This window comes from Solanum dulcamara, chromosome 8, assembly GCF_947179165.1.
Source record: "Solanum dulcamara chromosome 8, daSolDulc1.2, whole genome shotgun sequence".
Taxonomy (NCBI): Eukaryota; Viridiplantae; Streptophyta; class Magnoliopsida; order Solanales; family Solanaceae; genus Solanum; species Solanum dulcamara.
Window position 1 is genome coordinate 1015109 of NC_077244.1, and position 21134 is coordinate 1036242.

General features: G+C 35.0%; 3 protein-coding genes and 2 non-coding genes across 5 annotated transcripts; 1 reads left to right on the plus strand and 4 right to left on the minus strand.

Annotated features, from left to right (window-relative positions):
* Window positions 1-1036: 1036 nt before the first annotated feature.
* Window positions 1037-5042, plus strand: LOC129898795 (U1 small nuclear ribonucleoprotein C-like). Its single transcript, XM_055973478.1, has 6 exons — window positions 1037-1144; window positions 1249-1282; window positions 1384-1426; window positions 2711-2752; window positions 2824-3073; window positions 4508-5042. Exons 2-6 carry the CDS (start codon window positions 1275-1277, stop codon window positions 4756-4758), a joined length of 594 nt encoding a protein of 197 aa, XP_055829453.1. The 5' UTR covers window positions 1037-1144; window positions 1249-1274; the 3' UTR covers window positions 4759-5042.
* Window positions 5043-5373: 331 nt separating this feature from the next.
* LOC129898794 (uncharacterized) lies at window positions 5374-9794 on the minus strand. The gene is made up of 4 exons (XM_055973477.1): window positions 9689-9794; window positions 7277-7932; window positions 7074-7193; window positions 5374-7000 (listed from the first exon to the last, which is right to left on the minus strand). Exons 2-4 carry the CDS (start codon window positions 7919-7921, stop codon window positions 6095-6097), a joined length of 1671 nt encoding a protein of 556 aa, XP_055829452.1. The 5' UTR covers window positions 7922-7932; window positions 9689-9794; the 3' UTR covers window positions 5374-6094.
* Window positions 9795-11715: 1921 nt separating this feature from the next.
* Window positions 11716-18689, minus strand: LOC129901721 (uncharacterized). The gene is made up of 9 exons (XM_055976977.1): window positions 18622-18689; window positions 17393-17455; window positions 16652-16989; window positions 13905-15859; window positions 13542-13811; window positions 13333-13413; window positions 13049-13145; window positions 12901-12967; window positions 11716-12124 (listed from the first exon to the last, which is right to left on the minus strand). Exons 3-9 carry the CDS (start codon window positions 16953-16955, stop codon window positions 12079-12081), a joined length of 2820 nt encoding a protein of 939 aa, XP_055832952.1. The 5' UTR covers window positions 16956-16989; window positions 17393-17455; window positions 18622-18689; the 3' UTR covers window positions 11716-12078.
* Window positions 18690-20090: 1401 nt separating this feature from the next.
* TRNAP-UGG (transfer RNA proline (anticodon UGG)) lies at window positions 20091-20162 on the minus strand. Its single transcript has one exon. It is a non-coding gene; the product is annotated as a tRNA-Pro (tRNA).
* Window positions 20163-20972: 810 nt separating this feature from the next.
* Window positions 20973-21044, minus strand: TRNAP-UGG (transfer RNA proline (anticodon UGG)). Its single transcript has one exon. It is a non-coding gene; the product is annotated as a tRNA-Pro (tRNA).
* Between the last annotated feature and the right edge of the window lie 90 nt (window positions 21045-21134).

Consider the following 21134-nt stretch of genomic DNA (forward strand, 5'->3'; position numbering starts at 1 on the left):
TTTTTCGAAACCTTTATAGGACCCTCCGTAAGTACATAAGGGATCAATATGTATAGTATCGTCATGATCTACGACACATACATAGCATTTAGGTGTCGTACAAGCGAAAATGGACGATTTTTTTATTTTTTGTGTGTGTTAGCCCGTGAATATTTTGGTGAACTGTCTTTCAGTTTTTCTTTTTTTGAAACCTTTGTAGGGTCTTCCGTACTACCCAGGGGATCAGTACGTGCAGTCTCGACATGATCCACGGTGCATTCATAACATTTAGGTGTCGCACAAGCGGAATTATGCGATTTTCTCATTTTTCATATGCGAAATAATTTTTAGTCAAATTTTTTTCCAAAAACTTTTATGGGACCCTCCGTAAGTAATCAGGAGATCCGTACGTGCAACCTCGGCACGATCCACAACACATTCATAGCATTTAGGGGTGATACAAGCAAAATTAGATGATTTTTTCATTTTTCAGTATAACATTTCTTGTAATATTTTGTAAGAAAAAAATAGGCATATATAAATTATTGTATGTTACGTAACAACACAAATATTTAAATCTCTTTTATTGATTATAGTCTTGAAAACTTTTTTAATGGAATCAATTGTTATATAAACTTTCAAAATTATTCTTAAAGTGTTTAAAAATAAAACTAAGACTTCACTTTATTGAATATGCTAATTAAAGTATCATTTTTTTTACTTATATAATATTTTGTAATACTTTTAATTACAAAAATCAATATTATTGTGTTTGTTATCTTTATAAGACATTCAAAGTTAAGACAATATTTTTTAAAAAATTAATTATTTGATAATCTAATTCGTTTGAACTTGAAATATTTAATAAAACATATCAAAAAATTGAACACAATCTTACAAAACCAATATTAAAACATAATTGATTCAAATTAAAGTAAATTAAATAAATTAAAAAACAAAAAGTATCTCTAAATTTAATTGTATATAATTTTTAATTATAATTACATTAATAATAAATTTTCAAAAAAATGAGCATAATAATTAGTATCCCTCCGTCTAATGTTAGTTGATAGGTATTTTGTTTCATCAGATCTGTTCCTTCTTCATCTTTTGTCTGCTCAGTGCGTTTGGTTCTTCGTTTAACTGAAATTTGTGTGCATCTTCGGTATGTTTTCGTAACCGAATCTTTTAGAGGGGTTTGGTACTTTGCTTTAGTGTCTTTAGGGTTGAGCCGCCGTTGATTCTGTTGCTTCAATTTTTTTCTTACAGGTGTTCAACTCTTTTGTGTAAACAGAATGCCTCGGTATGTTTAATGCAATAAATTTGATTCTTTTTGTAAAATTTCTTCAATTTCCACTAACCCCATTTTCCCTATTTGATTTTTTTCCACCTTCTCCTCCTCAGGTATTACTGTGACTACTGTGATACTTACTTGACACATGATTCTGTAAGTTACCTCAAGTCATCTTTCAAGAATCTCTGATTGCAAACTATTGTTATACTTTGTTGGATATTGGATTGAGCACTTGGTCTCAATTAGTCATTCTAAATTGCAGAACCCATAAAGTTGAGATTCTAACTTCAAACTTAGTTGGGTTTGCCCCCCGCCCCCAGTGCTCTTGATTTTGCTTATTGTTGTTTTTATTGAGCTTAATTAGACCACACATAACATGAACTTCTTTAATTTATGGTCCCCCTTTTATGTAAAATTTTATTCTTGTGAAAAAATTTCTTGGAAAATGTTTAACTTGAAGATTGTTTGGTGTTTGCATGAGTATTAAGGAATGTGAATTGTACACATATTAGTATGTTCGGGGATGGGATTAGGGGGTCATGTTTTTTTGGTAATAAATTTCGATATTTGTTTTGTTTTTTGATAATCGTGGTGTGGGCCAACTTGCGTGCGCCTCGGCTAATTTCACTGGTTTCTTGCTACCTCCCACCTGCATAACATAATGTCGGGTAAAACCTTCCACCAATACTTGGACAGATAGAAGAAATCACCTAGTATTTTTGTCTCCGCTAGGATTTGAACATGAGGCCTCATGAATCTCAACTCACATCTTGCTAGACCATTGTTGGATGCATAAATTTCAATATTTAGGATTGACAATAGATAATAGTATCTCGAAAAATGTACAATCTCTTAGAATCCATGTAGGCTTAGCGAAAATAGGACATAATGGAAGAATAGAAAAATCTTATAAAAGACAATATCAATTAGTTGACAATATGTTAGTAGGATTGCTTAAGTTCTATACTTTCTAGGCGTGTTTTAGTCATAACAGATTTATATACCAGTAGAAAATATTGAGAACTTTTAGTACTTCCTGTTTTTATTTCTTGTATAATATTGGCCCGAGTTGAGCTTAAATGGAGCAACATGGTCAGTCATGGTTCATATATCTGTCACTAGCTTAGAGTGTACTCAATTGGTTTAAACAAGTGAATTGAGGTAAGAAAAGTTAGGGTTTTCCTTTTTGTTCAAAAATATTTCTCTTAGGAAACATTCGGAAGCAACCAAACTATGGATTAAAAACATTCTATGGGAAAAGGATTTAACAACACACTAACTTATCCTAAATGTAATACTTTTGTAGAACTACATTTGAGTTGATTGCAGGTTTCTTGTGTTCATGACTCCTGTTTGGAGCTTTTCAGATAAAAAGCTAATGTGTTGAATCCATTATACTGTACCTTCAATTAATCACTACTGTCTTGCTATTTTCAGCCTTCTGTTAGAAAGCAGCATAATGCAGGGTACAAACACAAGGTATTATTTCTATTTCCTTTGAGATTAGGTAATATCACTTTGAACAAGTCTCACAAAATATATCTTTTCAGGGAAATGTTAGAACTTATTATCAACAATTTGAGGCACAACTGAATCAAAGTCTAATTGACCAAAAAGTCAAGGAACATCTAGGGGCCTTTAGACCAGTTGGCCTTCCTTTTCCTCAGCTAAGGCCTGGTCTTCCTGGCCTTCCAACTCCTCAGATGCAGATGCCAGGCAACCCTCAAATGCCAGCTGGTGCCCAATGGGTCCCAGGTATGCGGCCTCCGGTGCTGCCAAGGCCCATGCCCGGTCTTCCAGGTATCGGTAGCTCTGAAAACTCTTATGAATACTTTGTTCTTTTACATACCTCTTGAAGATAGTTGTTTTGTATTAGGTATTCCATCAAACTTTGAATATGGTTGTCTACTATGCAAGTATTTCCATTTTTTTCCGGGGGTGGGGTTGACTCCAGCAGTGGAGGGGGAGTGTTGGCTGCTGGTTCGCTAGCTATAGTTCAAACTCTCTATTTGTTTTAAATATTCATTGAATATGTACAACTTATTAATTTTAGAACCCACTAACTTATAAAAAGACAGAATTTAGAACCCATAAACGTCATATCTTGTCTCCGCTTCTGGTTGACTCTTAGACTGTCTGTCTGTGTATATATGTAGGTTCAAAGATTTGCAACAAATAAGCCTCCGTAGGAAGGGGAAAATCCCTGTGGTCTCACTATTAGCTATTCAAAATGGAACGGTGTTCTTGTTTATGTGGTTTGGAAATATTTTCTGTTGTGAATTTGGCATTAGAGTTTCTTTTCAGAAGATGTAGGTTCAATTTTCATCAGCTGGACCATCTTTTGATCAAGTAGGTTTTTTATCCATCAATGAAATCACGTATCTGTTTACTGATGTTAAAATTAAATGCACCCCGAGTAGCGCAGAATAGATATAGAAGATTCATGCAACCAATACTGAAAGGATTGAGTCCTAATTAATTGATTGAAACAATTTAACAATAGATCTGTCAGGAAACCACTTGAGACAAGGCAACTGTGGTTTCCTAACAGATCTATTGTCAAATTGTTTCAATCAACTGTGGTCTCAACTGTTAGGGAACCACAGTTGCCTATCTCAAGTTCTATAGAAGCTGTCGGTCACTATAATAATTGATGTTTCCTTTGATTGGGAATCAAGGACAAATGCGGTGAAAGATTACAAGTCTTGTATGTGAGACTATCTCTAGTTTTGAACAGCTGCAATTGGTTCATCGAGAAATGAAATCAGCGGAACTATGCTTTTGCATCCAACTTTGAGAGGCCTCTGCATCTTTAGAGGATTCATTGATACTTGACTGTTTTTTCTGCAAACTGTCAACCTACTGTAACCCCCCTCCTCAATGTGAGCGTGATGTGATACTTCTTATTCTGCAACTGCTGCATATTGTTTTGCGAGGATGTAGCAAGCTAGATTTTTTTGACATTTTCCTATAAAGCATAGAATTCACTTGCAGTTGAACTCCCTTTAGCTCACAATCATTTAAAGTTGCATATGATATCTTCTACATTTGTTTCTCAAGCCATTTTGTATTCTGCTTGTTTGAATGCTAGAGAGTGTGTATATGGCTCATGCGTTGGTGTCATGCTGTAGTTTTTGGAAGTTTGCATGTTGATGTTGCCTTGAGATGTTTTCCCTAATTATAGTATTTGGATTATAGACTTTTAAAAACTAGAGCATCTTTCAATGGTTCCAGGTTATGCACCTCCACCAATGCCTCCGATGTTGGCACCTCCAGGTGCTCCTATGCCCGGTCAAGTCAATAATATGCAAAGGCCTGTCGGTCCCCCAAGTGCAGTTCCAGGAAGTATGGGAATGCCTTCTTCTACTGGTGGCCCTCCAATGTTTGCACCACCTCCCATGTATCAAGGAAGTACAACTGTGCCAACGAACGGAGGAAGTGATAGTTCCAGTATCAACACTCAAGCTGCAGACTCTAATCAATAGGCCGGTCTATGTACATAAAATCCAGATGCTACTGCCCTGAAGCTATTCTTAATCTGGTTTCAACATGTTTAATTTACTATGTTGTGATGTTAAGTGCTAGAGGTCCTTGATATGGTTAGATGTAAGGTTTTTGGAAAGAAACTGGGAAGGGAAGAGAGACAGATTCAGTTACTCAAGGAAGGTTTTGGCTAGCAAAATTGATTGTACCTTTAAAATGCTTACATGGTATTTATTAGTTCAGTGAAACTATTTTAAAGTCTAAAGCCTTAGACGAGTTTAATACACTCTTTTCGATATTACATTTTTTATTTTTTTTTCCGTCGAAAATTTCTTTTATTTCTTCCTCCTAAATATGAAAATGTCAGTACCCAATTGAACTGTATGCAAAAAAGTTGTAACTCTCCAAATTAAATTCTAGTCATGAACTGCTCTTTAAAGTTGTCCGCATAATTCATTTTTACACTTCTACCCATCCATATCCTATTGAACCCCCATACCTCTGGATTTGAATCACCATTTTGCTAAGGTGAAACACTTTTCGCTAGCGTGGCATAATGAGTATAATACACCTCTTAAACAAAAACAACCTCCAAAGGAATAGCACAAGCATGAAAATTATCAAAGAACAGTCCGTTGAGCTGTTCGACAACAGAGACTACCTTTCATATAAAATTATCAAACATGCAGCAACTTTATCTTGCGTGAACATCAGATAGCCTAGTAGAAACAGAGAATGTTGTACATGGGAAACCAAAAGGTTAAAAATAATTTTTTTTTAAAAAAGAGAGAATTTTGAACCAAAGATTGAGAGTCTTGACTGATCATTTTCATTCAGATGGAGATGCACCTCTTCCGCATTTGGCGTGAGATGCATCTACAGGAGTTACGATCCCCAGTTATGACTTCACTGGGTAAATTATTCACAAACTAAGCAGCTTCTGCATCGACACACGCCACTGCCCCATCATATTTGCAGATTCCATATAGATTCAGGTTAACCTAGTGCATTAAGAGTTCAAGAATGCGACTCCCATAAAAATCCTGAAGTTCTAGTTTCAAGCATTCATCAGCAGGACCCTATTAAAGGTATGAACAAACATCAAGTTGTCTGAAGTAGAGAAGCCAAAGAATCCGGCATTCCCTTGTTTTTTAATCCCTCGCCAACCTAATACAAAGACTACCCCCCCCCCCTCCCCCCTCCACCTGGAAAATCAGAAGCCATCAGGATTATTTCCCAACTTGTACAAGAAGGAAACAAGTATTTTTTTTGGATTCTGGAGTCCGCTGGAGCCACAATGAGCATCATTAAGGGATGGATGTACTTTGCAGTATAGTTTCAGCGACGTGATGCAGGTGGGCCAGCAAAAGGATACTGAGGTAAGGCTGACGATGATCTTCCAGGTTCATCTGTAGGATGCTGATATATGTGGCCATGGCCTGATAGTGCATAAGGAGTATTTGGTGGATAAAATCTTACATTTTCAGCAGGCAATCTTCCTGGATGGCCTCTGATGTCACTCACATAATTGGAAGCACTAGCAAATGACTCTCTGCCTGTCAAAGGTAACTGTCCAGGTGATATAATTGTCCTTGGCAGAGAGAGATACCGGTTCACAAGTGAGGTGGTATCCTCATCGTAAGGATTTACATTTGTTAGTAAACTATGATTGGAAGCTGCAGACACTGTATTACTACTTTCTGCAGCAGGAGTAACAGTACCAGGTTGCCGATGGAGACTCTTGAGGCCGTAACTACGGTATTCCCTTTCATTTGGAAAACGCGCATCAGAGTAAACATGTTCATTTCGTGCAAAAGCTGCATCAGCTCTCGCACTAGCAGGGGCCCTCAGTAGCTGCTGTGTTCCTTGTTCAGATCCATAATGATCCAATTTGTGGGTAACATGTACTGCAGAAGTACAAGGCTGCAGATGTTTTGCCTGTTGAAGACCATAGCTTCTGTATTCTTTCTCAGTAAGAAAATGTGGATTATGGGCAACCTCTCTAGGCATGACATGATGGTCCACAAACTGCTGCCTTCCATGATCATGTGGTGAGAAATTCCGACCTGCTTTACTACTGCCGTATTGCGCTCCATATACATGCTCCCTGATAGGTTCATAACCAAATAAAGGTGGTGCTGCCGAGTGCTGAATAACTGGCTGAGCCACAGGATCCTGTAGTACTGGTTTGAGAGTTGGATCCAGACATGGTGCAGGTCTAAACAGCTTTGTTAACTTCTCCACCTGCTCAAAGATATTGAATTCTGATTTTCGGGAAACAGTGAATAACTTACTAATTAGGGAGGTCATTTGTTACCTGCATAACTGTCAGCTCAGTCTTAAACTTGCGTGTCTTTTCATCATAATTGTCTTTAATTGCTTTCTTGAACACACTCTCCGGTAGGGGAATACAGTCCTTGTGAATCCTAAACGGAACCTGTTGGATGACCTACCATCAATATAAACACCTCACAGACAGGAAGAAGATGAAATTTATAAGTTAAAAACGGCATAATTGACCTGAGCAGGGAAGGCCCCACCGAATGCCGCTGGTTGAAGTCTCATTCCACCAGCAGAAGAAGCCTCATAGATACCATACATGAGCTTAAGATCGAAATCAAAGAGGAAAAGCTTAAGACCAGGTTTGACTCCCATCACAAAGTCTTGTTTGCTAGCCGAAACACCCATCACACGATATCTGAAACAATCTTCTTTCGTTCTCGCGTTGCACATAAAAATTACTCCACCAAGACTATTTAAAGTTTTTGCATCCTTATTCGCCTCTCCCCGTCCTTCATTTAGATCAAGGCTCTTTTGAGTATTTTCATTCTTACTCATCTCTCCACATCTTGCACTCATATCCATTTCTTTGTTTCCTTCATTAATATTTTGAGACTTACTAGCATGATTTTCTCGGTAGCCTTTTTTTGTCTTCTTTTCTTTCTTTCTGGCTTGCATTTGTGAACTAATCTCAGTTTCTATGGTTTGTGCAGAGTTTATGTGAGATAACTTTTTTACAAGTTTACATTTACCCTTCAGTGACTGGGGAGTTTTTTTTTCAGCAACTGTACTTTTAGAACTAGATTCAGCAGCGTTATTGCTCTGTTTCTCGTTCTTTTTTGGAGCCATAGAATTGCTCAGTTTCTTGTTCTTTTTTGGAGCCATGGAATTTCCTCCTGTAAAATCAGAAAAGCAATCAAATTCTCCCAATCTGGCGGAAATTACGAATAGGAATAGGGAGGTTACATGTTGGATAGTACATCTGTTTCAGTTATAGCGTTCATCCAAAATTCCATACACTTATGCATGAATTAGTAGAAGTAGCAGAAAAAGAAATCCACTCTAATAGGAAACAGCATTCATGCGCAATAATGTATACTTGCTAACTATAAGTTGATGTCAATCATGAAGAACTGTCGAATCACGAGACACCATAAATTTTAAAAGGAAGTTTCTTTAAGATTTTTGTTCAAACAATAAGCCCGTCCTGTCACGATATGTCCGTCTACTACTCTTTTATCCTTCTCCTGCAAAGATCAAGTTAATCCCTAATCCCTGCATAAATTATCTCTAGACCAAACGGCCCCTAACTGTGTGTGAATAACCACTTCAAATAGGTTATGGGGTTTCCCATATTCAACTATCCATAAGAAACAACAACAATCACCTAATGTAATCACACAAGTGGGGCCTGGGGAGGGGGGCTGTAAGCAAACCTTACTCCTACCTTTATGGGGTAGATATGTTATTTCTGATAGACCCTCGGTTTAATAAAAACGTTTTCCAAAACAGATTTGAAAAATACAAGAATCAAGAAGCTATGATCCATTAGCATTAGTATTATTTTTCAACATGTGTCTTGCCATCTTTATATCGAAATACAAAGTAATAAGGAAATCAAAATGAATAGTTTTAAAACAAACATGTTAGCAAATGTAGATCAACAATGGTGCGTTGTAGCAAAGTGCACTCCCCACTAATTACTAATCTTTTCTTAATTTTGGTTAAGTCCTGCTAGTTACTACTCTTGTAAAAAATCCGAATATATAGATTAAATATAGATGATTTTGGATGTATACCACTTGTTGAACACCCTTAACACAGCAGAGAAAGATAGCCTAGTGTGGCAAAGACTGTTCAAATTTTCCTTAAATTAGTGGGTTCGAGCCCAAGCTCTTACACTTTACAGAATGTTTTCTTTTTACTCATCAAAACAAGCAAGCACTCATTTATAGTGTTTGACTTTGTCCTTTTAAATTAAAAAATAATTACTAATTTATTTCTTTTCTTTTTTAATTAAAAAAACACCCACCCTCATCCTAAAAGTATGAACACCATTGACGAAAATCCTAGCTCCGCCATTGCTACACGGCAAGTCAAAACCAGACAAACAAATTGAATCGGTCCAAGTACATTTTTCCCATGCTTCAAATTTTTCCCTTTTTTTTTTGGTCAGTAAATCCTGAACAGTTTAGAATCATCACCACAGGGAAAGCAAATCATCAATTAACCACACTTCAATCCTGAACTAATTAAAATCTGCTGTATGAATCATCTGTATCCATTCATTACCTTCAATTCAAGCTCTTTCTTTTTACTAATCGTGATGTCCACCTCAAACTAATTTCATGGGATACCTGTCACCTCCCACTAGCAACAAGTACCACATAACTCTGTCCACCAATTCTATTCAAATTCAGGCTCTTTTATCACAGGGAAGCAAATATTGAATGCTTTATATCACGATAAAAACCACAAAAAACTATAATAATCGGTAACTGACACTTAACTAATGCAATTGAAGCAAATACAAAGAGAATTGAACTTAAATTCCAAATATTTAGTAATATATACTAATAACAATCCATCCAAAAGGGAATTAGGTTTTTTTTTGGTCAAAATTGGAAATTGAGAGAAAAATAATGAACTTACAAACTTATTCAGAGATCGCCGGAGAAGATCGAGGAGAGGAGCTAATATGTATCCGATGGAATCGGCTCTTGTTCCAATCGACTTGAGGGATAAGAGAGAGAAAATGAAGCAGGCCGGGCCCATAATCATTTGGGCTTCTGAATTTTGAACAATTCATGGGCTTTTTTAGTCACCCAGCTAAAAAAACTTCTCATACTCGTCCAGGGGCGTAGCTACATTGACATAAGGATAGTCACTCGAAGATCGTTTTTTGAAAAATTATATTGTATATATAAAAAATAATATTATATATAGGTCAAAAATAATTATTTAGAGATATATACTTACGTTTTGAACATATTTTGCAAATTTCTAGCTTTGTTATTGAACACTCAGCGTAATTGTTTGTAGTTGTTATCGATGTATAGTCAGTATATAATCAATGTTTATATAGTGGTTAAAATTTGTTAAATATTACTCTATCCGAATGACCTACTTTCCTTTTTAGTCTGTTTAAAAAAAGAACCTCATTTTTTTTAGCAACAACTTAATTTTAGTTTTTTACATGGCATATTTAAGAACAAAATATTAAAAGATATTTTGATACAATTGATATAAGGGAGAAAGCTCAAAATAGTCTCTTAACTTTGGGTTAAAACTCAAAGTCATCCTTGAGTTTTCACAAACTAATAGTCCCTCATGTTTGCAATATTGGTGCACTTTTGGTCCTCCCTCAAATTTTTGCCAATTGTCTTGTTATATAAATAACAACTCCATGTGAATGAAAGTGAGAAGAAAAACACCTTGTTCTGTTAAGTAGAAATATTATTGCAGCAAAAATCGAGAGGTTCACTACGTCGATTTCACATGCAGTAGTATAAATTTTTCTTTTCTTATAGTATCATATGTCAAGGTATTCTTAGTTTAGCTTCAACAATATTTTTACTAAACAGAATAAGGTATTCTTCTTTTCACCTTCTTTCACATGAAATTATTGTTTCTACTAAATATACAAAAAGACAATTGAATATTTCATACTTAAAATTGTGGATAAAATTAATATTAAAAGATAGGCAAAAGTTTGGGGGAGGACCAAAAATACATCAATATTGCAAATATGAGGGATTGTTAGTGCTCTATGTGATTACTCAAGGATGACTTTGAGTCTTAACGCAAAGATAAGGGATTATTTTGGTCTTTTTCTCTTTGACATAACTTTAATTTAGGACCACAAGATTGAAAAGATTTTTTTTCTTAAATTTCGTGTCAAATTAAACTAGATCATTCTTTTTTAAACGAATGGAGTAAAAATTAGGATGAGTTTTATTGTGGGATTTGTTAGACTAATATGTAGTGTAAAATTTCTTCATTTTTTAATTTATCTATCTTATTTTTCATTTCAATTTGTCTATCTTATTAGTCTTTTTTAATCTATTTGAAAAGAATGACACGTTTTTAGTTAGTTTGTGTGTCAACATTTTCATTTTACTATTAATGACATTACCTTATAAAAAGATATGACAATAACATAAATAGAGCTTAATTAGGTTAATTTTCCTATTTTTATAAAAGTATAAGTTCTATGCACACGCAATATAAAAAAAGAAATATACTAATAGTTCATTTAAAAGATAAATGTGTGAAATTCTCTATACAAATATTAAGAGGTAATATTTTTTAAAGAATGAAAAAACCTTCTATAAAAAGTTAAAATGCAGTGTTACAAGTTATTTCCCGTATCAGTAAACATAACTTCAATGTTTTGTTTTTTAAATTTAATTCTACAAATGAAAGTATGCTTGTCAGTTTCTATTTCAAAAATTAATTGAATGAAATTATCGTCTTTATTTTGAGATGTTTTGAATTGAGCCAATAAGCCTAGTTTGCCCTAAACACATTTTTCATTTGCATTCCAGAAGTTTACGTTTCATAAGTTAATATTTTTTTCGTTAGAGGGGTAACCGTACGTTAAACTACCGAGAAATGAAAGGGGAAAAAAAGGTTAACAAGATCTCATGCTAATTGGGCTTCAATTGGAGTTAAAAATATTTTTGCAAGTATAACAATCTAATCATTTTCCTTAGTAAAATACTTCCTTACTTGTTTTCTCAACAAATCCAAAACAAAAAAGAACATTGTGCATTTACATTTGTTCAAAGATTGATTAGCAAACCAAGTGAATTTACAAGGAATAGATAACTGACAACCTTTTCTGGACAAACTTTGAGAACTTAGTTACTATACCAATATAATACAATACCTCTGTCCAGCTAAACCTCCGAGTATCCGGTAACACAAGGATATCATCATCTGTGACTTGGACTAGTAGCATTTTTCAACTGATATGCAAACAGTTGGGCACGAACCTTTCTTTGTGAAAAAGCTCGTCCTAGTCAATATAGGACAGATTTTCATTTTTTACAGTTTTTGTCATGAAACTTTGTGAAAAGCTGATGCCTGTACTTGAAACAACAATAATGGAAGTCAAGCAGTTAGGCATTCTCCTATAGATGGTACAAAATCCAAATAAAGTGCAGATGACTCAACATGATCCTAGAACAAAGTCCAAATGTCCAATCGCTTTAACTATAGGTACATGCTAAAATAGCTTTAGTTCTTTTAAAAAAATATTCCAAATTTAGAGATATAACAATCCTTTGCCTTGGTGTTGCTAATGCAAATTAGAAACTTCGGAATCACTTCCAATAGAAAACAAAAGTAGGGTGATTCACAGAAATAGGATCATTTCATGCCCGAACAATAAAGATCACACTTCTTATCATATTGTAGGATAAGTGCGTCATAACTTAAGTACAATCTTCATTCTCCTAATTTTGTTAAATTGTTCACAGGTCTTGTCAGATTGTAGGACGTGCCTGTGTTGTTGTACCGAGGCCATTTTTGCACAAATTCCTTAAACAGCAGCCACAAGGTGTCATATTTGTGCAAATTTTCCTAAAGGTATATGTCTACAACAGTTTTCATGACATGATCAATTGCTCAACGCTAAGAATTCAGACATTTCAACCACTTAGCACACAGAAAGCAAGCTTGCATTTCATGCAATCATATTAAAAGGGCCAGATTTTAGTCACAATTCAATAGGATTTCGCAAAATCATCTGGTTATGCAAAATATTGCTGCCCATAATAGAAGAGCACCAAACACTATGGTAATTTTGGCACTAAAGAGAAAACAGATGGAGAATGTTGTTTACATTAAGAAATACATACCTACTGTACTCCAGTTTCTGGATAACAATCCCATTAAGCAAGAGCTCCGAACTATAAACAAGAGTTCCTACAATAGTGATACTTGTTGTCATTAATCCCAAGAAAAGCAATTGCCAGAAGGGCGAAAAAGGAAGAAATGAAATCATACCCTTTTCCAGATATGGAATACACACTTTGTAATCTTCTTCACAGGAAAGAATTAATAGATCATCCCAAGTGATTTTTCTATTAGATTCGTCCACCACCTGAAAAGATCAAAAAGGAAAAGAAAGATCCTTAATTGAAATAAATTTGTTATAATATTTTCAATAATACATTTAAAACAGCAATTTACAAACTTGGTTGATTTTTTCGCAATGCACATCAGTCACACGTCAAGAGTAGAAACTAAAACAGCATCAAAAAAGTCAAATCAATGCCATGGTTGCGTACCTCACCACGCACTGCCTGGACCAAGGTTATAAGGGTATCTCTATTAGGTTTTGCGCTTGGAGTAATAATGACTCTTCGACCCTGTTAATTCAGAAGAAAAGTGAACGTTATGATAGCCTAAACATTCCTCTATTAAGTAACTAAACTAAAAGTGTACTCAAGCAACTTACAGTTTTAGATGAGATGGATACACAATTATATACACATACCTCTAGAAGGGGGTGCTTTCTAGCATGAGCAAGTGAAGAAGGCATATTAAAACTGAGTTCCTTTTCCTTTTTGACATCTCTTAAAATATAACTTTTCTCATCAACAAAACAGCTTGCTCTTCCACAGCTCTCAAGCCACAAATGTGTTACAATTGGTTTTCCACAGGCAATGGCTTCTAGCATATTCCTAGTTCTAACAAAGCTGTCAGTGACAAAGTGTGTGGCATCAGAACAATTTGACGTGGAGATAAATCCGAGTCTTGCCAAAATCTGCATTCAAGGGCAATTAGGAAAACTGTAAAGCATTGTCCAACACTTGTTCAATTTAAAGTCAAAGATATCTCAGATAACGGGGAACAGTACCTTTTTCTGCTGCTTGATTAATTTGCTATCCAACCCCTGGCTGAACAAGACACAAATGTCACCTGCACCTTTTCGTCGTCGTGAACCTCTAGGCAGAAAATCAGGTAATTGCTCTGCATAGCCTAGTCTAATAAGCTCTTGAGAAAGGGGTGATCTGGAGAGACTTCTCATGTGTTGCTTGCCTTTCTTGTGATCATTAAGACAGTATGACGGATCTGAGATTCCATTTGACAATATGTCAGATTTCATGTCTTTTTTCAAAAGATTAGTGGATATGGAGGTCATTTCATTTGATTTGGCAGACTCAGTAGATTCAACTCTTTTGAAGTCCATGGGTGTCATCTTCTGCTTTGTGACCGAATATTTACAAATTGAGGAATAAGGTTTACTTGCGGTTTGAATTGACAAGAGTCCTGACTGGTTCTTTTCAGATGAAGACTGATTCTGTCTGTTAAATTCCAAGGGTTGTCGTCTGCTCTCTGCCTTATGATTCAAAACTGGAAACTTAAAGTCATTTTCCCGATCTGCAGGCATCAGTAGAGGATAGAGATTGCTTGATCCAATTGAAAGCCGTCGCACCCCTTTATGTGTTCTTTTCCTCTTAGAGACCCAGTTTTCCAATTTCAGTTGACTCAATGTGGCTGCTACACTTTGGCGAATTTCTCCTCGTTTATTCATGCTAACTTTTCTAGCTTTCCTTGATGTGTTAGTACCTGATTTGGAAACTTGCCCTCTTACAGCAACCACTTTGAACAAATTTTCATTTAACTCTCCAAGCTCACGTTGCTTCCTTCTTTTCTTTGGAAAATCAGACTCTGTGATGGAATTGGTTATTGGATTCTCCAAGCTCCTCAAACTTAAAGACACTTGATGCCTAGTTCTATGAACGACAGAAGAAAACCCTCTGGTTTTTCCTCTTAACAACTCTATTTCAGCTGAGCTACATAAAGTAGGTTCTGGTGAACTATCATCAATATTAAACTCTCTTAAGATAGCTCTCTCAGGATATTCCCCTTCTTTAACTAGGATGGCTTTTGGAACGGGAGGGGCCCAAACCGCATCACTTTTCAAAGGAGGGGCGTGTAGTAGAGTTTCCATAGCTTCAGCAGCCAGTTGAGTATCAAGGCCAACATCATATGTTTCTAATCCATCTGATCGATTTCCATCATAATCAACTTGTTGCTCAAATGTCCCCATATCAACTTGCTCGTCCGACTTCCTCAGGAAGTTGGACTCAACATTCATGTGACCTTCCGGTAGAAACTTTGGTTCCGCCTTATTTAAATCTGTCGTACTTTCCATTGGCTCCTTGCTGGATTGGATACTAGATACTTTTTGTTTCTTCAGTGTGTAATTCTTTCTGTGATAGGTCAATATCTTTCGGTGTCTTGAAAAAGAACCATTTGCACTATCACTTTGCCTCTCAGGCCAGTCAAAAACTCTGGAGTTTTTTACTGCATTTTGAACATTCATTCTGCTTGCCAATTTTTGAGGTCCCACACGGCTAAAAATTGGAGGTGATACAATCTTATTCACTACTCCAGCTTTGACTTCATTGAGTGCAACTTCATTGTAAACTGATAGGTAGTGGTCAACGAAGTCCAGAGCATTAGCTTCTGATAGCTCTCCAGGTACTTGAGATTCAGTTTTGCTTAACTTGGGGAGTTCTATTTTACAAGAATAGAGTGGAAAATCTTTATCTCCATCCACACCATAAACAGTTGAGTCTTCAGTTTCCACATTTCCCTCAGAGGTTTTATCCTTGGTTATTTCAGCAGCCTGACACCAATCCTCTTCAACTCTTGGTTTTGTATTAACACTGATATTATCTATTTGTGGAGATATACTGCCATTAATCTCAGAGAACTGTTTCTGTTGATTAGTTTTCTCAAAATCTGTGGTGTTTCTGGCTGAATCCATATACTTAAATAGATTCTTTGACCTCCGTAGACATCCTAATAAGAATATCGCAAGATTCAAGGTGCAATAAAAATAGGAGATACACAATTGAAAAGAATTCATGAAATGCACATTGAAAGATGCTATGAAGATAAAGGAAGCTATTAAGGTTTGAATTAAGACGGCTTTCTCAACAGATGTAGAAATAGTTAAGTCACGATTATGCTGATAGCTACTGATCAACTTCAACGCCTACGCTTCAGATATTTTTACTCAAGTCGAGCTGAAAATTGAACTATGCCGTATATCACTGACAGTCATTAAATATTAGCTTCTGTCATAAAGGCTTCCTAGTTTCTATACACTACTTGCTTTTGATCTAAAAGGACACATGGTTATCTTCCATAATTGTGAAAATAAGATGGTATTCAGTCATAGGTGAGGAACGATGAATCAGAGTGTGCAATTCAACAATAAAATATGAGTTCATCCATATTTGTGAAAATGAGATGGTATTCAATCATAGGTGAGGAATGATGAATCAGAGTGTGCTATTCAACAATAAAAATGAGTTCATTCGCAATTTACACAGCCCAAAAACAATATTTCCAATGGCATTGATGCACATAAATTTATACAAAAAGTAATCCTCCTTCAAAATGTTACAGCTTCTAGAGCATTTAGCTAGTGCATTCAGGAGAATTTGAGCTAGAAAGTATTTAGATACAGAGCTTCAGTAGGATTACAAATGGGTAAATGAGCATAAAATCATATATTGTTACTCATTAGTTTGATGATTATAAGAATGATATTGAGTCAAATGTCATGTTTGTGAGACAGATGCTTACCCACATAAGTTTTTTTAGAAACTGCTGAGTGTTTACACTTATCCAGCCGCTGTTTATACCTTGCATTATCAGAAGATCTCAACTTTGAGACACTTGCCACTTCAAAACCGTGCATTCTTTCATCGTCGCTGTCAAGGACAACCTCTTCCTCACATTCATTTGCCAAATGAGAGACCTTGTTTTCAACACAATCAGGGATATCCAAGCTCATTGCAGGAAAATCAAGGTTGTCCATTCCAATTGAAGGACTCTCAATGTTAAAAGTATCATAAAAGGGAAGTGTATATGCATTCTCAGCTTCCATTCTATTCTGATTCTCTCCGTTTTTACCTTGCTCTCTGATCACAAAATACAACAACAACTACACATCAATGCCAAGCAAGTTGGGGTATGTTTATGAATCTTCACTAATCATTGCACTCCATTTTTCCCTCTGATCACAAAGCCATGTACAGTTTTCTCTGATGAAATGACCTAAATCGAGCAGATTGTATGTTTGATGTATAGGACTCATATAACTGACTCCAACAATCAAAAAATTGAATTTGAGTTTGTCGTTGCTTCTTTAATTAGCATACAATGGTTGAATCTACTTGTTTTCTTTAAGGGAAGTGAGTAGGTTGTGAGAACAAGCAAAGATACTGAGATTTGAGGAATATATCCATTATTCCTCTTTACCTTAACCTAATTCACGGACTTTGTAATTTGCGGTTAAATTAATAATCTGTAGAGAATTAATACCTTAACAGCTCATGGAGCAATGTCTTTGATCAACCTACCAAAATCTAATTTTGTCAACTTTTCCTGCAAAATCAATAACAGAAATAGTAAATACACACGCATATACACATACGATCATGTTGAAATTTCAACTATTTTACTAGGAGACTTCATCTTCAACATGATCATCACTCATCAGCAACAACTACAACATCAGGATAATCAGAGATGAATCCACCACAAGCAATGAATAATCTTGGATCCCCATATAATTGAATAATCATTTAATGCCCCCCACCCCCACCCCCACCCCACCCCCAAAAAAATGCTCATTCAAGGAGCAATGTGTTTTGATCAACCTCAACCAAAATCTAAGTTTGTTAAATTTTCCTGCAAAATCAACAACAAATATAGCATATACACAAACAAAAATTCCATTCAAGGAGCGATGTGTTTCGATCAATCTCAACCAAAATCTCATTTTATTAATTTTCCTGCAAAATCAATAGCAGATACGCAAACAAAAATGTTCATTCAAAAAGCAATGTGTTGTGATCAACCTCAACAAAAATCTAATTTTATTAATTTTTCCTGCAAAATCAACAACAAAAAATAGCAAATACAGAGACAAAAATGTTCGTTCAAGGAGCAATTTGTTTGACCAACCTCAACCAAAATCTAATTTTGTCAACTTTTCCTGCAAAATCAATAACAAAAAATAGCAAATACATCAACAAAAATGTTCATTGAAGGAGCATTGTGTTTCGATCAACCTCAACCAAAATCCAATTTTATTAACCTTTCCTGCAAAATCAACAACAGAAATAGAAAACACACAAACATATACACATCCGATCATCTAGAAACTTTAAACTACTTTACTAGGAGCCATTTATCTTCATCATGAATTTAGAGGCAGAGCTAAAAGCCTAGCATACAGGTTCAGCCGGAACCAACAGCTTTAGTTCAAAACCTGTAATTGTATCATAAAATTACTAAATATATACAAAATTAAACTTAGAACTCACTCACTAGTACCCGATATCACTACCACAGAATTTTAGAACTCATAAAGTTCAAATCCGCATGTTCATCAACAACAACAACATCACGATAATCAGAAATAATCTCGAATCCGCATACCACTAAATAATCATTTTGCTCACAAAAAACAAAAAGCCAAAAAAAACATGTATAATGAAACAACAATCCATTGAAGATCTCGATAAACAGAGGCGAAAATTAATCACCTGAATAACAGATGATTGCAGAAAACCAGAAAAATCGAACTTGTATGGAATCGCCGATAGAGTGTAGTACTGTGAGTCTGTGAGGTTTCGTTAATGGCGAATGAGTTTTTTTGAGGAGAAATGGAAAGGAGGACAAAAAGTAAAGCGGCAACTTTTTGGAGGGAAATATAGTACACAGATGGACAGTTGTCCAATTTACGTATCACAGTTAAAATTTCGAAAATTAAATTTTTTAATTTAGACGATAAATTTTAGGTGTTTTTAAAACAAAATTTAGGAAAATGGAGTAGATATATCTCTGACTTTATGATTTAGAGTGAATGTACCTTTATTAAAAAAGTGGTATATATATACTATCATATGGTAATCTCGTCGGCTAATAAATAGTGCATATTTACCCGTTTGAATCATATATTGAATTAAATAAATCTAAAAATGTCTTGTGACTTAAAAAAATTACCTCACCTGTTTTTATCCCTCTAGATCCGACCCAACTAAAATGACAACCTAATCCCTCTTTATTCATACCTAATTCAAACCCATTTTATGACTGAGTAGACGAGAGATTTTTTTATTTTTTTTTTTTGAATTTGGCTTGTTTCTGAAGGGGTTTTAAAAAAGAGGAAAAGAACACTTATGCCCCCAAAAAAGTAAAATATTTACTCTTAAATGTTTTGTTACTTTCATATACCGACAGAGTATCATAGAGGATTAAGTTCAATTCTATATAATATCGATATGGTTTCAAAAGAGGTAGGAGTAGGCCGAAGAAATATTGGGAGACGTGATTAGACAGGATATGGCGCAGTTATAACTTACCAAAGACATGACCTTAGATAGGAGGGTGTGGAAAATCCACATTAGGGTAGAAGGCTAGTTCATAGTCTCGTTATTTTTTCTTTTTAGTAGGCGTATTAACGCACTATAATTCATTGTGGTCTTATTTCTGTTATTATCTATTATTTTTATATACTTTAATTGCTCTATTTTATCTGGGTTGCTTTCATTATTTGCTTTGCCATATCGCTCTGAACTTCTTATCTTTATCTGACTTCTTTTTATGATTTTACTGAGCCAAGGGTCTTTCGAAAACAGCCGTCCTACCTTGGTAGAAGTCAGGTCTGCGTACACTTTACCCTTCCCAAACCCCACGTTGTGGAATTTCACTGGGTTGTTGTTGTTGTATGATATCAATATATCTACGGAGTATCACAAAGGATTAATTCATAATTGTGATGCTGACGTCATGTACAAAATAAGAAAAGAGAAAATGGGGTAGATGCGTAAATAGTTTGGGCTATGGGTCCATTAACGATAAATAATTTGGGTTAGGTCCAATTTAGATAAATAGTTTCACTAATCGGTCCAATTTATGTAGCTTTCACCATAAAAAAATGAGTGAAATGATTTTTTAAAATCACGTGACATTTTTGGAATTAAAAATGTCACTTTTAAAAAGAATAATGCTTGGGGCGTTCCGAGAATCGAACTCGGGACCTCTCGCACCCAAAGCGAGAATCATACCACTAGACCAAACGCCCAGATTGGTTTGCTTTTCGTGAGTAATTTGATATTAAGTAATTATAGAAAGGATACTAGTGAATTCATTCATCTTCAAGTGATGTTTCCTCAATTAACAAAGAAATTTTATTCAATAAATGTTTTTCTTGAGTCAAGGGTCTTATCGGAAATAATCTAAGGTAGATGTAAGATCTACATGCATACTATTCTCCCAAAACTCTATTTATGAGATCACACTGATAAGTTTTTATTATTGCTCTTTTCAAAAAAATATCAACATGTCTACTTAAAAGCTCATGAAATACTAGGAGGTCGTTTGTAATTTTGTATCATTTTCTCTTTGATTTATTTCATCCATTTTTGAATGACATCAATTACTTCATGTATTAAAGTCTTCTACGCACGATTCGAAGTTTTCTTTTTTTTTCTTTTGGTGATAATTTATCTCTTCAAGAAGTTTCACAATGATAACGACCATATATTATCTTAATGCAACTTATTCTTGACAAAAAAGGTGAAAAAAAGCAAGTAAGAAAGAGAAATAAAATCATTTGATTTATTTCGTTAGGTTCAATTTCACTATGTTAAAAGACAAGTTACAAAATATACCCTGTTATATCATGAATGCTTTAGTCACTCGAAATTACTATTAAAAATATATTTAATTTCAAAATGCCTTTAGATATATGAAATTCTTAACTAAAAATCCATCGAATTTTTTTTCCTAACAAACAAAATTTTAATGAATTTTGTTGTGACGAGTTAATTTGCCTTGTTGTTGTTGAGTTAATTTGCCGCCCGCCAGTACCCAAACAAAAATCATAAATTTTGGGGCGTTCCGAGAATCGAACTCGGGACCTCTCGCACCCAAAGCGAGAATCATACCACTAGACCAAACGCCCTTATTGTCTCTCCTTTACTAAGTATTAAACAAATTCATATTCTCTGTTCAGTTTTGACTAGTAATAAAGATGTAAGATGAAAAGAATGCT

What these genes read in the sequence shown, in the direction of transcription:
- LOC129898795 (XM_055973478.1), top strand. An exon ending in CTTACTTGACACATGATTCT is followed by an intron (nt 1,427 to 2,710) that starts GTAAGTTACCTC and finishes TGCTATTTTCAG; the next exon opens with CCTTCTGTTAGAAAGCAGCA. An exon ending in GCCCATGCCCGGTCTTCCAG is followed by an intron (nt 3,074 to 4,507) that starts GTATCGGTAGCT and finishes CAATGGTTCCAG; the next exon opens with GTTATGCACCTCCACCAATG.
- LOC129898794 (XM_055973477.1), bottom strand. Translation starts at nt 7,921, where the DNA reads ATGGCTCCAAAAAAGAACAAGAAACTGAGCAATTCTATGGCTCCAAAA. An exon ending in GTGGGGCCTTCCCTGCTCAG is followed by an intron (nt 7,194 to 7,276) that starts GTCAATTATGCC and finishes GTCATCCAACAG; the next exon opens with GTTCCGTTTAGGATTCACAA. An exon ending in CTGAGCTGACAGTTATGCAG is followed by an intron (nt 7,001 to 7,073) that starts GTAACAAATGAC and finishes ATCTTTGAGCAG; the next exon opens with GTGGAGAAGTTAACAAAGCT.
- LOC129901721 (XM_055976977.1), bottom strand. Translation starts at nt 16,955, where the DNA reads ATGGAAGCTGAGAATGCATATACACTTCCCTTTTATGATACTTTTAAC. An exon ending in TTCTAAAAAAACTTATGTGG is followed by an intron (nt 15,860 to 16,651) that starts GTAAGCATCTGT and finishes TATTCTTATTAG; the next exon opens with GATGTCTACGGAGGTCAAAG. An exon ending in TAATCAAGCAGCAGAAAAAG is followed by an intron (nt 13,812 to 13,904) that starts GTACTGTTCCCC and finishes CCTTGAATGCAG; the next exon opens with ATTTTGGCAAGACTCGGATT.